The sequence below is a fragment of the Oncorhynchus masou genome, chromosome 32, assembly GCF_036934945.1.
Source record: "Oncorhynchus masou masou isolate Uvic2021 chromosome 32, UVic_Omas_1.1, whole genome shotgun sequence".
Lineage (NCBI taxonomy): Eukaryota > Metazoa > Chordata > Actinopteri > Salmoniformes > Salmonidae > Oncorhynchus > Oncorhynchus masou.
Genome location: NC_088243.1, coordinates 4,513,365 through 4,530,216, shown reverse-complemented (window position 1 = coordinate 4,530,216; position 16,852 = coordinate 4,513,365). Strand labels below are relative to the sequence as shown.

Sequence of the window (16,852 nt, the reverse complement as noted above, 5' to 3'; positions counted from 1 at the left end):
GGGAAGGAGGAGACGTTGTTGGGGGAAGGAGGAGACGTTGTGGGGGGGAGGAGGAGACGTTGTGGGGGAAGGAGGAGACGTTGTGTGGGGGGGAAGGGGGGACGTTGTGGGGGGATGGAGGAGACGTTGTTGGGGGGGAGGAGACGTTGTGGGGGGGAGGAGACGTTGTGGGGGGCAGGAGGAGACGTTGTTGGGGGAGGAGGAGACGTTGTTGGGGGAAGGAGGAGACGTTGTGGGGGGGAGGAAGGAGGAGACGTTGTGGGGGGAGGAGACGTTGTGGGGGAAGGAGGAGACGTTGTGGGGGGGAGGAGACGTTGTGGGGGAAGGAGGAGGCGTTGTGGGGGGGGAACGTTGTGGGGGAAGGAGGAGACGTTGTGGGGGAAGGAGGAGGAGAAGTTGTGGGGGCAGGAGGAGACGTTGTGGGGGGAAGGAGGAGACGTTGTGGGGGGAAGGAGGGGGAAGTTGTGGGGGAGGAGGACGTTGTGGGGGCAGGAGGGACGTTGTTGGGGGGAAGGAGGAGACATTGTGGGGGCAGGAGGAGACGTTGTGGGGGAAGGAGGAGGCGTTGTTGGGGGAAGGAGGAGACGTTGTTGGGGGAAGGAGGAGACGTTGTGGGGGAAGGAGGGGGGACGTTGTGGGGGAGGAGCAGACGTTGTGGGGGGAAGGAGAGACGTTGTGGGGGAAGGAGGAGGCGTTGTTGGGGGAAGGAGGAGACGTTGTTGGGGGAAGGAGGAGACGTTGTGGGGGGGAAGGAGGGAGACGTTGTGGGGGGGAACGTTGTGGGGGAAGGAGGAGGCGTTGTGGGGGGAGGAGACATTGTTGGGGGAAGGAGGAGGAGGACGTTGTGGGGGAAGGAGGAGACGTTGTGGGGGGAAGGAGGAGACGTTGTTGGGGAAGGAGAGACGTTGGGGGAAGGAGGAGACGTTGTGGGGGAAGGAGGAGGAGGCGTTGTGGGGGAAGGAGGGACGTTGTGGGGGGGGAGACGTTGTTGGGGGAAGGAGGAGACATTGTGGGGGAGGAGGAGACGTTGTGGGGGGAAAGTTGTGGGGGAGGAGAGCGTTGTGGGGGAAGGAGGAGACGTTGTGGGGGGGGGGAACGTTGTGGGGAGGAGGAGAGCGTTGTGGGGGGAAGGAGGAGGCGTTGTTGGGGGAAGGAGGCGTTGTGGGGGAAGGAGGAGACGTTGTGGGGGGAAGGAGGAGACGTTGTTGGGGGGGAGGAGGAGGAGACGTTGTGGGGGGGGAGGAGACGTTGTTGGGGGAAGGAGGACGTTGTGTTGTTGTGGGGGGGGAAGGAGGAGACGTTGTGGGGGAAGGAAGGACGTTGTGGGGGAAGGAGGAGACGTTGTGACGTTTGGGGGAAGGAGGAGACGTTGTTGGGGGAAGGAGGAGACGTTGTGGGGGGGAAGACAGGTTGTGGGAAGGAGGAAGTTGTTGACAAAGGAGACGTTGTGGGGGGGAAGGACTTTTAAAAACGTTTGGGGGAAGGAGGAGGAGACATTGTGGGGGAAGGAGGAGACGTTGATGGGGAGATAAATAGCAACACAGAGGGAAATGTAAGCAACGGTGTTGTTTTCTCCCCTACAGTGACAGTATAACAACCAAAATGTTCTTGTGTTAACCGGAGAAGCCAAGCTTCTCTCTAAGCCATTCCTCTGTCAGGTCCTCCGTGTTTCTGATCTCAAACACCTGGAAGAAATGACAAAGAGCTGGTAGAAGTCTGATAACGCCTCTTTTTTTTTTTTTTTTACAAGATATAAAGCCAACACCTTGGAGACAATTTTATGTAATGACATAATAGAGTACTACACTGTAGGATGTAATCACGTAATATTGTACTAGACTGTAGGATGTAATCACATAATAGTGTACTAGACTGTAGGATGTAATCACGTAATAGTGTACTACACTGTAGGATGTAATCACGTAATAGTGTACTACACTGTAGGATGTAATCTCGTAATAGTGTACTACATTGTAGGATGTAATCACATAATAGCAATGAACTAGTAACAGTAATAAACTAGTAATAAATACAGATAAATCCAGGTAATAATGAGCTCCAAAAACACAGAAAGGGTTAAAAACACTAACCTTTGGTCAACTGGACAGTTTGCACCAGTTAGTTTTTGTTTCCAGCGTACATCATCTGTTGCTTTTCTCCCAAAAAAACAGATACAGTGACATGTCTTAAATCAATTATAACAACCAAAATGTTCTTGTGTTAACCAGGGAGAAGCCATAGACAGACTTCAGTAGAATCTCTAAGCCATTCCTCTGTCAGGTCCTCAGGTTCCAAACTGGTCAGGTTCCAAACTGCCTCTGGATGCAACGTCACCACAATAACTGTTGGTCGGGAGGTTCATGAAATGGGTTTCCATGGCAGAGCAGCCGCACACAAGCCTAAAATCACCATGTGCAATGACAAGCATCGGCTGGAGTGGTGTAAAGCTCACCGCCATTGGACTCTGGAGCAGTGGAAACACGTTCTCTGGAGTGATGAATCACGCTTCACCAACTGCCAGTCTGACAGACAAATCTGGGTTTGGCGGATGCCAGGTGAATACTACTTACCCGAAATAGATAGTGCCAACGGTAAAGTTTGGTGGAGGAGGAATAATGGTCTGGGGCTGTTTTTCGGGCCCCTTAGTTCCACTGAAGGGAAACTTTAATGCTACAGTATACAATGACATTCTAGACAATTCTGTGCTTCCAACTTTGTAGCAACAGTTTGGGGAAGGTCCTTTCCTGTTTCAGCATGACAATGCCCCCGTGCACAAAGCGAGGTCCATATGTAACGGATGTGAAACGCTAGCTTAGTTAGCGGTGGTGCGTGCTAAATAGTGTTTCAATCAGTGACGTCACTTGCTCTGAGACCTTGAAGTAGTGGTTCTCCTTGCTCTGCAAGGGCAGCGGCTTTTGTGGAGCGATGGGTAACGATGCTTCGTGGGTGACTGTTGTTGATGTGTGCAGAGGGTCCCTGGTTCACGCCCGGGTATGGGCGAGGGGACGGTCTAAAGTTATACTGTTTCACATACAGAAATGGTTTGTCGAGATCGGTATGGAAGAACTTGACTGGGCTGCACAGAGACCTGACCTCAACCCCATCAAACGCCTTTGGAATGAATTGTAATGCAGACTGCAAGCCAGGCCTAATCGCCCATCATCAATGTCCGACCTCACTAATGCTCTTTTCCAAACGTTACTCTTTCTGGGCCTGCCTTCTCTTTATTTTCAACTCTGCATTTCGCAGGTTTTCTCTTATTGAATTAATCTCCGACATTGCCACTTTAGCGTCCGTGGATCGATGTTAATTTGTTCTTCCCATTTGGCGAATGGCGTATTTGGAGCGTTTACAGTTTGGCCCTAAAGCTTATGCACCATTGCCAGATAACTTAAAATAGTTCAATAAAAACCTCAATGTAGGCTACAGATATAAAATGCACAATAATTATTAATTGATGGATTTTTTAAGGTATAGTTTTCTCTTTATTCAACCCGCCATGTCATCCACATAATATTTAATGGCCCTTAAACCGCCCGCCCCTCGTAATCGGCGAGTTATGAGTGAATCCGCACATCACTACGGAACACTATCATTCAGCACACCTTGTTAACTCATCTGCAGTAAAATCTCGTACATCTCTGCAGCTGCCACCACAACATCTATATTCTGTGATTTAGGTTCCATTTCTGCGGTACAGTTGATAACCATGACTATGAAGCCAAGTTTACTGACATGATCTCCAGCGAACAAAACAGTATACCGCACCACGCAAATAGGCAGTCTTTCAATTGACATATTTTCGCATCATTTCATACTGTACTAATTGAGTTTTACTCATATAAAGTTGAGGGAGGTAGAAAGGTAGATTTACTTATTTTATTCTTAAAAAAAAAAAAAAAAAAAAAAATGTTACTCTGCGGTAATCTTCAATTGCTGACTCGCTTCAATTCAAGAAAATGCACGTGACTCTGGAACGCACCCATTTGGTTCCACCCGTTGACGTCATATTCGAGGCGTGTGCAGACTGTGCACTTCCTTTCAGGAGTTTTGTACAGTATTTTTAATCTCAACCTGGTACATTCTTTTTGTATCTAACTTTAGGATTTGTTGAAAGACGTCCCTCTTTTGTCGAGGTAACGTTGAATAATCGAGCTACCGTACTTTTAAAACATGTCTTGATTGTACTTTGATCGTTGAACATTATAAATATGTCTAATCTAGCTAGCTAGCTAGTGTTTGCTAGCTAGTTAACTACGTAAGTGTACATCGAGCCACTAGCCACGCCACTAGCTTCTAGCTTTCTGCATGTGTGCAACACTAACCAGCCTGTAATCCATCCAGTTGAATAAAAAGCTTATAGCTAGGTAGCTTGTGATAGCTAGCCAGCTAACTAGCCACCTCTGCCTGTTATATGTCAAGTGATGGTCTATGGTAAGCTTCACACCTAACATCTTTATTTTACCCCCATTACCTTTCAGGACATGGATTTCTCGGTGAGTTAGTTATTTTTATCAATCAAGTTTATCGTCAATGTATACTTTTATTTAAGCTGGTAAATGTGTTGGTGACGATCATGGTAGCAATGAAAGTTCCTTTCTGGTATGCAGCTGGCAGATGCCATAGCGGACGATGTCCCGGGCCAAGCTGAGAAAGCAAGTAACCCCAACCCAACCGCCCCTCCTCCTCCCACTAACCCAGGATGGCCTGGTGCAGCTCCTGGAGCCCCAACACAGCCCTCTGCTCCTGGGGGATTCCCTGGGGGGGCACAGTCTGGTCCAGGGGCCCCAGGGCAGTTCCCTGGAAGTCAAGGACCCTTCTCTTCTGGTCCTGGAGCCCCAGGGCAGTATCCTGGAGCTCCCTCTGCCCCCGGTGGGTTCCCGCCTGGCCCAGGGGTACCGGGACAGTACCCAGCCGGGCCCGGAGCACCGGGACAGTACCCAGCCGGGCCCGGAGCACCTGGACAGTACCCAGCCGGGCCCGGAGCACCTGGACAGTACCCAGCCGGGCCCGGAGCACCGGGACAGTTCCCTGGACAGTTCCCCCCTGGTGGGACCCCCGGTCATTTCCCTGGAGGCCCAATGCAGTACCCATCCGAACCCTTCCAGACTAGCCCTGGAGCACCCCCAGGGCCCTACCCTAATGTGCCTTACCCAGGAGCCCAGCCTGGTGGAGGGATGTATGGGCCTGGAGGTCCAGGAGCTGCCTTCCCCCCTGGAGGAGGCACCTTCCCTGGGTTCCCTGGTGGGGCCTTCCCTCCAATCCCCCCTGGATCATGGAGTCCTGGGGGCGGTGGAGTTTTCCCTCCCCAGCCCGGTCACCCTGGCTCTTTCGGTCCAGGTCCCATGGGACCATACGGGGGATCGGCAGCTCCAGGAGGAATGTTGGTGAGTAAATACATGATTTTAAAACGCTACACATTTGCTTCCTTCCTGGTGCATTTCTATCCTCAGCTTCCCTGCAGCATCTCTGTACACAGTGTGGCTCTTTGGAGAGGTTTCTAGCCTTGTGTGACCATCCCGATCTCACCAGCTTACACTGAGTGCAATGGTCAGGATGGTGGATCAGGCTAGAGATTTGCTGCAGGGCTGGGGGGAGAAAAATGCTGTTGATATTCTAGATACTGCAATAGCATTATATTGGTCTGAGGGCTACGTTTTAGTGTCACTACTGACCACTCTGGACGTGGTAACTAATAATAACAATTGATTGGATTTATATGGGTGCTTTTCCAGTGCAGTAATTGGGGTGAAGTACTGTGGTATCTTTTAAAAATGTGCACTTTTACATTCGATATGTTGATACGACAGTTTCCACCTGTTATCGTATTATTCCCGAGACACTTCCGGTAGTGCATCTGATGATGTCGACGTCATGTAAATATAACGTCTGTTATAGCCGGTGCCGTACGAACTGCCTCTCCATGCTGGCATCATGTCCAGGCTGTTGATCACCATTGTAGGGGAACCCATTGTTGGAGGAGAAAGGTAGGTGCTCACACACACACACACCATTAATTAATTAATCCATTCATTTATCTGTTCATTCGTTTGTGCATTTATCCATTCATTAATTAATTAATTAATCATTCATACACCTTATCTTATCAAAAGCATGGTCTTTATGTACAGGGCCTTCAGCAAGTATTCAGACCTCTTGACTGTTTCCATGTTTTGTTACGTTACAGCCTTATTCTAAAATGTATTCAATAAAAAAAAAAAACATCCTCATCAATCCGACACACAATATCCCAGAATGACATCACAATATCCCAGAATGACATCACAATATCCCAGAATGACATCACAATATCCCAGAATGACATCACAATATCCCAGAATGACATCACAATATCCCAGAATGACATCACAATATCCCAGAATGACAAAGTGAAAACAGGTTTTTAGAAATGTTTGCAAATGTATTAAAAAAAAAAAAAAAAAAACTGAAATATCTTATTTACATAAGTATTTGGACCCTTTGCTATGAGACTTGAAATTGAGCGCAGAAGCATCCTGTGTCCATTGATCATCCTTGAGATGTTCATACTTGATTGGAATCCACCTGTGGTAAATTATATTTATTGGTGCAAAAACCAAGCCATGAGGTCAAAGGAATTGTCCGTACAGCTCCGAGACAACCCGATGGTCACTCTGACAGAGCTCCAGAGTTCCTCTGTGGAGATTGGAGAACCTTCCAGAAGGACAACCATCTCTGCAGCACTCCACCAATCAGGCCTTTATGGTAGAGTGGTCAGACGGAAGCCACTCCTCAGTAAAAATCACATGACAGCCTGCTTGGAGTTTACCATAAGGCCCCTAAAGACTTTCAGACCACGAGAAACAAGATTCTCTGGTCTGATGGAACCAAGATTGACCTCTTTGGCCGAAATGCCAAACGTCACGTCTGGAGGAAACCTGGCACCATACCCACGGTGAAGCATGGTGGTGGCAGCATAATTTATTTTATAAATTAGCTAAAATGTTTAAAACCTGTTTTTGCTTTATCATTATCGGGTATTGTGTGTAGATTGATGAGGGGGCCAAAAAATATTTAATCCGTTTGAGAATAAGGCTGTAACGTATCAAAATGTGGAAAAAGTCAAGGGGTCTGAATACTTTCCTAAGGCGCTATATATATATATTTATTATTTATATATTTATATATATATATTATTTTTTACCTTTATTTAACCAGGCAAGTCAGTTAAGAACAAATTCTTATTTTCAATGACGGCCTACCGGGGAACAGTGGGTTAACTGCCTGTTCAGGGGCAGAACGACAGATTTGTACCTTGTCAGCTCTGGGATTCGAACTTGCAACCTTTCGGTTACTAGTCCAACGCTCTAACCACTACTCCTTATCTACAGTCAAATGCATGGTCTTTGTATGTATATTGGTGATGATAAATGAAAACAGTTTGGGTTTTTCATTCCAGGTTCCACGTTGACTTTTTAAAAGAGGAGGACGAGGAGGACGATGAAGAGGTTGTGTTCCACCTCAACCCTCGTTTCTATGAGCAACAGGTTGTCCGTAACTCCCACCTGGATGGGTGTTGGGGTCCAGAGGAGAGAGATGGAGGCTTCCCCTTCGTTCCTGGACAACGTTTTGAGGTACAGTAGGGTTGGGGTCCCCTGGTGTTTTGAGGTACAGTATTGAGCAGGGTTGGTGTTTTGAGGTACAGTATTGAGCAGGGTTGGTGTTTTGAGGTACAGTATTGAGCAGGGTTGGGGTCCCCTGGTGTTGTTATGTGGGTAGAGAATGTCAACCATTTAAAAATAAAGTAGTGACATTACTTATATAGATGTACTGTGATCTCAACTACAGATAATCACTTACCTGTACTGTAAATTAATTTAAATCTCTAATACATTTTTCTGACAAAGATCTGTAACTATTAAAGATTTGCACTTTTTTTAAGCTCTGTATTCGTATTTGAACACAAATGTAATTTAATTGCTGAGTTGTTGTAATTGTGACTGCCCCCCCCTGCAGCTGAAGGTGCTAGTGGAAGAGGACTCGTTTAAAGTAGCCGTGGATGGGAACCATTGTCTGGAGTATGAGCACAGAACCGGAGGGTTTGAGGACGTCACCCTGCTACGTGTGGTGGGGGATGTCACTCTCTACAGCGTGGCCCCAAGCATGATCTAACACTCAAGAGACTACCGCCCAGTCCCATAATGGCACCCTATTCCGATAGGCTCTTGTCAAAAAGTAGTGCACTACATGGGGTGCCATAGGGCTCTGGTTAAAAGTAGTGCACTTACATAGGGAATAGTGTGCCATTTGGGATGTAAGTCCAGTTCACTTCACCTGACTGACACTGTGGCCAATGATCTGGATGGGGGCGGTGCAGATCACATACCTCTTTTCACACTACCGTGCTGAACCAAACTGCTAGCTAGCATGGTTCCAGCAACTGTGGCGGATGGGTAACCAGGCCCGGCTCGGTTTAGCTCCGTGGTGTGAAAAGCCCTACACAGCATGTCCTGTAGGCTATAGGTAAAAAGAGATCTAATTATTTGACTGTGTCATTTAAACGTGGTAGTAATTTTTTTTAATTTTACCTTTATTTAACCAGGCAAGTCAGTTAAGAACAAATGGTAGCCTAGGAACAGTGGGTTAACTGCCTGTTCAGGGGCAGGATGACAGATTTGTACCTTGTCAGCTCGGGGGTTTGAACTCACAACCTTCCGGTTACTAGTCCAACGCTCTAACCACTAGGCTACCCTGCCGCCCCTATCTATACAAATGAGGGCAAGGAACTAGGCTATGTAACAGTATCGGAGAAGGAGATAGCTGCTTTTTAACAGCAGTTGAGGGAACGTAACCATATTTAATCTGCATGAAATGTCTCAAGGACAAAGGGGGGCGTGTCCTTTTAGCATTTCACAATGTTGTCATGACGGCAGCAAAGTAGACTGTATATTGTTTTTGTATGTCTATAATTACAAATGAGCCTTTCAGGGTTATGATGCATGTTGTGTGTGTAACCAATGGACTGAACATCCGTGTAGCTTTTGCTTTGAAACACTTTATTCTATTGCAATGCTGTCTGCAAGGCTGAATGGACATGGACGAGAAGGATAGAGAGAGAGCCTCTGTGTACTGTAAACTGGTGGAGTGTTCATTTAGCTAAGATCATAACATGTGTGTCGACATTTTACAGTGTTAATCCTCTAGGTCTCGCCGATTTTTAAGGTCTGTTAAATGTTATGAAGTAGTCAGATCTGCAGCTAAAATGAAATGTCGTAGCTAAATCAATGTATCACTTTGTAGATGTTACCAAAGACTTAAGTATTATTTTCAAAAATGAAGTTTTGTCAATAAAGAATGAAGAGAGCTGATACATTCTATGACTAGTTATCAGTGGTTTCTTTTTCAGCAACTGCCTGGACGTTGATCTTGGGTCCGTTTGTGGATTTGACCCATTAATGGATTGGGGGAGGAGAACCTGATCCCAGATCTGTACGGGGGGGGGGGGGCTGAGCGCTGATCATTATGCCTTGTGATATATTCTAATGAGTATTCATTCATAAGGAATACGCCCTGTGGATAGGCCAGGGGTGTAATCATTAGTCCTGAACGTTTTGCAATGGAAATCGTTCACTCCAAATGGAAAACGTTTTGCAAATAACTAGTTTCTGTTGGACAAATTCAGTTAGGTCCCGCCCCGTTTTGTCCTTTTGGTTCTGTTTGGTTCCTAGTGAATACATCCCAGGTTGACGACCACTGGTAGACAGAAGCTGTTTTTCCTTTTCTTTGCGCTTCGGGACACAGGGTCACTGCGCAAAATTAGTACGCAGCATCATCTGGGTATGTGTGCAACACATGTTCAACATTCACCTTCTGCTACCCCCTTTCTGTCAAAAGCCGCGGCCCTTGCAGAGCAAAGGGAACTACTACTTTAAGGTCTCAGAGCAAGTAACGTCACCGATTGAAACGCTATTTAGCGCGCACCGCTAACTAAGCAAGCCGTTTCACATCCGTTACATAAGCTTCACTCGCATTGCACTCTTGGAAACCTCTGTTTCCTGTTTGCACATGACCGATAGAAACATTTCTGGTTGGTTCAATCATAAGTCATGATAAGTAGAGCAGTAGATTGATGACCCGTCTGGGAAGTGTAGTTGCAGTCCATCAGAGGGCAGCAAACTGCAGGAAGAGGACGAGGCAGGCAGCAAGAGACATACACACAACTCCTGCATGAGTTCACCTTCACATTTATAACTACCCCCCCCTCCCCAAAAACAGCTATTTAGCTTGTCCTTTGGGATTTCCTTACATCATGAACGGGTCAGCAAAGTATACTGCGCCTACAGTGCTGGGTATACAGTTGAAAAGAGGACCACAAGGTAAGAAAATAGCTTTCATTCTCATCTCCTGACAGCTACCTAGCTAGCTAGCTTGGCCTGGCTAACTAGGTAGCTAGCTCATAAGCTGTTGCTAGCTCAGCTGGCTGTCTTTTTTTTTATTAAACGTTTGTCAACTTGGTATCTAATCTGGTCATTGCAAATAGGTTGCAACTTGAACGCCGCCGATATTGAGTTTTCCACCTGTAGTTCACTGAGCCAAATGAGACTCGAGCTAGCAACTAGTTAGCTAATGTTAGTTAACTGATAGCCTCTACTCATTCAATGTTGTCGCAATAGCATTTCTCAGCTCATCAGAAGTGACAATCCGATCCCTGTACAGTAGTATTAGCTACCTCTCCTACCAATATTTTACGTTAGATTTTAGCCGTCAAAAAACAGTGTGTGTACTTGGCAAATCTTTGTCTCAGAACCATTTGTTAACAATTTTTATGACATTATTTATGACATTGTTTTACGACATGACAAGAAGCCTGACTGCATTTTATGGGCTATTATTGGAGTGGTTATGATTGTACTTTGTCCCAAATAGATGCCAACATTCTCATCGGCAGACTTCCCATTCAGTCCACTCTAGAGGTCGACCTCTCGTCCACACCTCTCCGGACCCGTCTGCAACATATACTACTGGCTGCATTACCATAGTTACACTGCCTTCCCCATAGAATTAGAATGCTTTATATTTCTCTATGGCCTCTCCTTCTTTGAATATCCAGACAGTTATCAGTAGGCTGTTTCACTTTCACTTACTGTACTCTCCCCCCCTCGCCTCCCTCTCTTCTCCCCCCTCGCTTCCCTCTCTTCTCCCCCCTCGCCTCCCTCTCTTCTCCCCCCTCGCTTCCCTCTCTTTCTGCCTCTCTCTCACTCTCTCTCACTCACTGCCTCTCTCTCTCCAGGTCTAGGGTTTAACATCGTGGGAGGTCTGGACCAGCAGTATGTTCTGAATGACAGTGGGATATATGTGGCTAAAATCAAACAGAATGGAGCTGCAGCGCTGGATGGAAGATTACAAGAGGGAGACAAGATATTGGCGGTAAAGATGCACTTAAAATTTTTGAGTTTGGGAGGCAGAAAACCCCACTAGCTCAACCGCTAGAGAGCCGACTAGTGGACTAGCTTGGGGAGCCGAGGGGTTAGGAGGAGGAATGTGATGTTTGAATCAATAAATGAATTAATCAAATAGTCTATCTGGGGAAAATGTGTATTATGCTTGAGGTTTTAGCCATCTACTACCAGTCTTATCTCTGGAAGGGAAATCCTAAATTAACTTATCTTGGTTCGGTCTACTTTTAGGTCTGGTATTTGATCACATTAGTATGTATTAAGCTCTGTGGGTTTTATGTAGATAAATGGCCAAAAGCTGGAGAACCTTTCACACAGTGCTGCGGTGGAGCTCTTCAGGTCAGCAGGAGAGGACGTGCAGCTTCGCGTACAGCAGAGGGTGAGTGGGGGCGTCTGGACCTTCTCAATCCACCTGGGGCGGCAGGGTGGCCTAGTGGTCAGAGTGTTGCACTAGTAACCGGAAGGTTGCAAGTTCAAACCCCCGAGCTGACAAGGTACAAATCTGTCGTTCTGCCCCTGAACAGGCAGTTAACCCACTGTTCCCCGGTAGGCCGTCATTGAAAATAAGAATTTGTTCTTAACTAACTTGCCTGGTTAAATAAAGGTTAAAAATATAGGCAAGTTAGTTAAGAACAAATTCTTATTTTCAATGACGGCCTACCGGGGAACAGTGGGTTAACTGTCTGTTCAGGGGCAGAACGACAGATTTGTACCTTGTCAGCTCGGGGTTTGAACTTGCAACCTTCCGGCTACTAGTGCAAAAAAATATATATATATATATATATATATATATATATATATATATATATATATATATATATATATATATATATATATATATATATATATATAAAAAAAATCAACCAACATCTTCAGCAGGTTTGGTTGTATTCATTAGGGAACATTGTAGCAAAGCGTTTTGCAGATAGCTCCTACCTTCCCCGTTTCACTTTTTGTGCCTACTGAACACACTTGGGTTGTAACATGTCACTTTGTTGCCAGTGAAGTAGTCCCTCTTTCCCAACAGCCCACCATGGCCATGAATGGTCCCCCCAGTTCCAGACCTGACGGGGGCTCGTCTGTCTCCTCCTTGGGAATACTTGTGGCTGTCCTGGGAGCTGCTGCAGTCGTTACTGTCCTCTTCATGCGCTTCCAGCCACAACTGAGGAGGCATTTTTAAACCTATGTATCTTTCTCCTCCAAAACATTTTTAAAAGCAAAACCGAGGACTGAACACTTTGTTGAGGGCCCCTCCCACAAAAAAGAAAATATACAGCACCAGTGAAAAGTTTGAACTCATCTACTCATTCAAGGGTTTTTTTCTTTATTTTTACTATTTTCTACATTGTAGAATAATAGTGAAGACATCAAAACTATGAAATAATACATATGGAATCATGTAGTAACCAAAAAAGTGTTAAATCAATCAAAATATATTTTACATTCTTCAAAGTAGTCACCCTTTGCCTTGTCAGCTTTGCACACTCTTGGCATTCTCTCAACTAGCTTAACCTGGAATGCTTTTCTTTCAGTCTTGAAGGAGTTCCCACTTATGCTGAGCACTTGTTGGCTGCTTTTCCTTCACATCCCAAACCATCTCAATTGGGTTGATGTCGGGTGATTGTGGAGACCAGGTCATCTGATGCCGCACCATCACTCTTATTCTTGGTCAAATAGCCCTTACGCAGCCTGGAGGTGTGTTGGGTCATTGTCCTGATGAAAAGCAAATGATAGTCCCACTAAGCCCAAACCAGATGGGATGGCGTATCGCTGCAGAATGCTGTGGTAGCCATGCTGGTGAAGTGTGATTCCTTGGATTCTAAAAAAATGAGTGTCATCAGCAAAGCACCATCACACCTCCATGCTTCACGGTGGGAACCACACATACAGAGATCATCCGTTCACCTACTCTGCATCTCACAAAGACACGGCGGTTGGTCTAATGTCCATTGCTCATGTTTCTTGGCTCAAGCAAGTCTCTTCTTATTATTGGTGTCCTTTAGTAGTGGTTTCTTTGCAGCAGTTCGACCATGAAGGCCTGATTCACACGGTCTCCTCTGAACTGTTGATTTTGAGGTGTGTCTGTTACTTGAACTCTGTGAAGCATTTATTTGGGTTGAAACTTATCCTCTGTAGCAGAGGTAACTCTGGGTCTTCCTTTCCTGTGGCGGTCCTCATGGGAGCCAGTTTCATCATAGTGCTTGATGTTTTTTGCAACTGCACTTGAAACTTTCAAAGTTCTTGAAGTTTTCCAGATTGACTGACCTGCATGTCTTAAAGTAATGATGGACTGTTATTTCTCTTTGCTTATCTGAGCTGTTCTTGCCATAATATGGACTTTTACCAAATAGCCCTATATTCTGTGTACCACTGCTACCATATCACAATACAACTGATTTGCTCATGCATTAAGAAGGAAAGAAATTTCACAAATGAACTTTTAACAAGGCACACCTGTTAATTGAAAAGCATTCCTCATGAATCTGGTTAAGAGAATGCCAAGAGTGTGCAAAGCTGTCATCAAGGCAAAGGGTGACTACTTTGAAGATTTAAAAAAAAAAAAAAAAAAATGGTTGGTAACGACATGATTCCATACGTGTTATTTCATAGTTTTGATGTCTTCACTATTCTACAATGTAGAACATGGTAAAAATAAAGAAAAACCCTGGAATGAGTAGGTTTGTTCAAGCTTTTGACTGGTCCTGTATATACATATATTTTTTTTACCAAAATGCTCAACTTTACTTTCTTGCTACAGGTATAACACTGACGAGATAACGAGAACTTTGTAATTGTACAAATAAATTGAAAAGATGTGCGCAAGGCATTCCCTCTGCTGGGCAGAGCTGTGCTCCTCAGACAGAAGGACTTGGCTGACCTAAAAAAGCTTATTTATCCCAAAGATATCGTTCTCTGTCAGGATGGAGATTTATTTGTAGAGTTTCTAGGCAGAGGTTGAGCCTGACTCACTCAAGGTGCCTGCCTGCTCACCAGTTTCCTGTTCTTACAGGGTGTTTTTGGAAACTGAAAGGCCATGTTGTGTTCAGTCACTCTGAGTAACCTTTGTAACTGAATGGCTGATCTGTTTTTTTGGTGAGCCAGTAGGCTGAGAACTCACTGGTACCCTGTGTTTTGATTTGTCTGTCTGTACAGATGCAAATTAGCTATGTGTTTTGATTTGTCTGTCTGTACAGATGCAAATTAGCTATGTGTTTTGATTTGTCCATCTGTACAGATGCAAATTAGCTATGTGTTTTGATTTCATAATTCTTATCTTTATGTTTTGTCCCTCCTGTGGTTAAAATGTCTCTAATTGTACCAGAATCATTTCAGGTTGAGTAGCTCTATATGTGTAAAGATAACATTTGAGGTTGAGAGGTGGTTCAGACTAGTCACATTGAGGCTCGTGATGGATGTTGAATCAGTGATGTGTTGTGAACATAGTAGCCTGGTCTCAGATCTGTTGAATCCTCCTATAGCCTGGTCTCAGATCTGTTGAATCCTCCTATAGCCTGGTCTCAGATCTGTTGTCTCCTCCTATAGCCTGGTCTCAGATCTGTTGTCTCCTCCTATAGCCTGGTCTCAGATCTGTTGTCTCCTCCTATAGCCTGGTCTCAGATCTGTTGTCTCCTCCTATAGCCTGGTCTCAGATCTGTTGTCTCCTCCTATAGCCTGGTCTCAGATCTGTTGTCTCCTCCTATAGCCTGGTCTCAGATCTGTTGTCTCCTTCTATAGCCTGGTCTCAGATCTGTTGTCTCCTCCTATAGCCTGGTCTCAGATCTGTTGTCTCCTCCTATAGCCTGGTCTCAGATCTGTTGTCTCCTCCTATAGCCTGGTCTCAGATCTGTTGTCTCCTTCTATAGCCTGGTCTCAGATCTGTTGTCTCCTTCTATAGCCTGGTCTCAGATCTGTTGTCTCCTCCTATAGCCTGGTCTCAGATCTGTTGTCTCCTCCTATAGCCTGGTCTCAGATTTGTTGAATCCTCCTATAGCCTGGTCCCAGATCTGTTTGTGCTCTTGCCTACTCCACTGCTGTCCCTATCAAGACAAACTGTTTGGCGTGACAAGGAGTTGACATGATGTCACAAACTGGCATCATCAGGCTACTATATAAATCAGGCGTCTCATTAGAATGCACAGTGATGACGGTTAGGCTGTCCATGTTGTAAAGTAGGAGAGACATGTTTTATATCTGTCTGGACTATGTCACTAATGTGTGTCCCTAATAGAAAAATGTTATTTTAAATGTTTCCAGGTTCACATTGAGGCTGGTGTTATTTGTTAATCTAATTTTTTTTTTCTTTTTTTTTCTGTTAATCTAATCCATGCGGTGTGCATCACTTACACATTAACAGCAGTAAGCAAATAGATTTTATGGAAAAAGGGACATTTATCGCTTTATCTACTTTAGTATTGTTTGTAAAGAAGGAAAACAAAATATGACTTTAAAACAGACCGTTTGATGCTGTTTTGAAAGCCATATGGAGCCATTCATTTAATCAAAGGCCCGATGCTGCCACCTAGTGGATGTTTAGCAGTCCTGCAGGTCATCCAATCACTGTCATAGAGGGGTGGATTAAGGGTGTGTGTATAAATGTTTTTTTGTCATAATTAGCACCCTATTCCCTAAGTAGTACACTACTTTTGACCAGAGCCCTATGTAGAGAATAGGGTGCCATTTGGGACTCAAACATGGTTGATGTTCAACATTTACATTCCATGTATTTTGTATTATCCGTATATAGGTGTGTGTCATCACCCTACTGACCTTGTATGAAGCAAAAACAAGTACATTTTATATTATACTACAAATGCCAATAAAGAGAGCTCAGGACAGTTGCATTTCAAGTAATGTCTGTTTCATGATGATTGGGGTCTTGTTGGATTGGCGTCGTGCACCAGCGTGAATCATTGTCATGTACATTTTAGACTGTTCAAGCGTCTCCTTGGAAACAGGCCTGGAGTCGGGACACCCAACTGGGTTCCGAGCCAGCCGCTCTGAGTTGGAACCAATTGATGTATAGGCTATATAATCATTCTGTGTATATAGACCTCTGGTTGGCCCAGGCTATTGGGACACTTGACTGTCTGCTCACTTGAGTATAGAATATCACCTCTCAAATGGCATTGATTTGATTTAATTGATCGATTACTGTGGTGTTATAACCTTTCTGGGTTTACACTTCTCTACACACTGTCCATGAAACAATTTATCAAGCTAGAATGAAAATAGATTAAATGTTAGCAAAAAATAAGCTGCCCTGTCTTATGTTTGTTTCTCTATCAACATTTGCACATAAAGGTGTTTTGGGTTATTTCTTGCATAATTAATTCTACAGACACAAAAAAAAAAAGATCCCACCATCTGTCACCATTTCCTGTTTCCGTTAAGCCCCATGTCGGGACTTTTTAAATGCG

General features: G+C 45.0%; 2 protein-coding genes across 2 annotated transcripts; both read left to right on the top strand.

The window, feature by feature from the left end:
• The first annotated feature begins 4,010 nt into the window (after positions 1–4,010).
• LOC135525485 (galectin-3-like) lies at positions 4,011–9,354 on the top strand. The gene is made up of 6 exons (XM_064953154.1): positions 4,011–4,136; positions 4,482–4,496; positions 4,611–5,387; positions 5,899–5,987; positions 7,439–7,613; positions 7,996–9,354. Exons 2-6 carry the CDS (start codon positions 4,485–4,487, stop codon positions 8,149–8,151), a joined length of 1,209 nt encoding a protein of 402 aa, XP_064809226.1. The 5' UTR covers positions 4,011–4,136; positions 4,482–4,484; the 3' UTR covers positions 8,152–9,354.
• A 777-nt stretch (positions 9,355–10,131) lies between these two features.
• LOC135525481 (synaptojanin-2-binding protein-like) lies at positions 10,132–16,282 on the top strand. The gene is made up of 4 exons (XM_064953150.1): positions 10,132–10,355; positions 11,270–11,406; positions 11,719–11,814; positions 12,463–16,282. Exons 1-4 carry the CDS (start codon positions 10,289–10,291, stop codon positions 12,613–12,615), a joined length of 453 nt encoding a protein of 150 aa, XP_064809222.1. The 5' UTR covers positions 10,132–10,288; the 3' UTR covers positions 12,616–16,282.
• The last annotated feature ends 570 nt before the right edge of the window (positions 16,283–16,852 follow it).

What these genes read in the sequence shown, in the direction of transcription:
- LOC135525485 (XM_064953154.1), top strand. An exon ending in CAGCTCCAGGAGGAATGTTG is followed by an intron (nt 5,388 to 5,898) that starts GTGAGTAAATAC and finishes CGTCTGTTATAG; the next exon opens with CCGGTGCCGTACGAACTGCC. An exon ending in TTCCTGGACAACGTTTTGAG is followed by an intron (nt 7,614 to 7,995) that starts GTACAGTAGGGT and finishes CCCCCCCTGCAG; the next exon opens with CTGAAGGTGCTAGTGGAAGA.
- LOC135525481 (XM_064953150.1), top strand. Translation starts at nt 10,289, where the DNA reads ATGAACGGGTCAGCAAAGTATACTGCGCCTACAGTGCTGGGTATACAG. An exon ending in GTTGAAAAGAGGACCACAAG is followed by an intron (nt 10,356 to 11,269) that starts GTAAGAAAATAG and finishes CTCTCTCTCCAG; the next exon opens with GTCTAGGGTTTAACATCGTG. An exon ending in AGGGAGACAAGATATTGGCG is followed by an intron (nt 11,407 to 11,718) that starts GTAAAGATGCAC and finishes GGTTTTATGTAG; the next exon opens with ATAAATGGCCAAAAGCTGGA.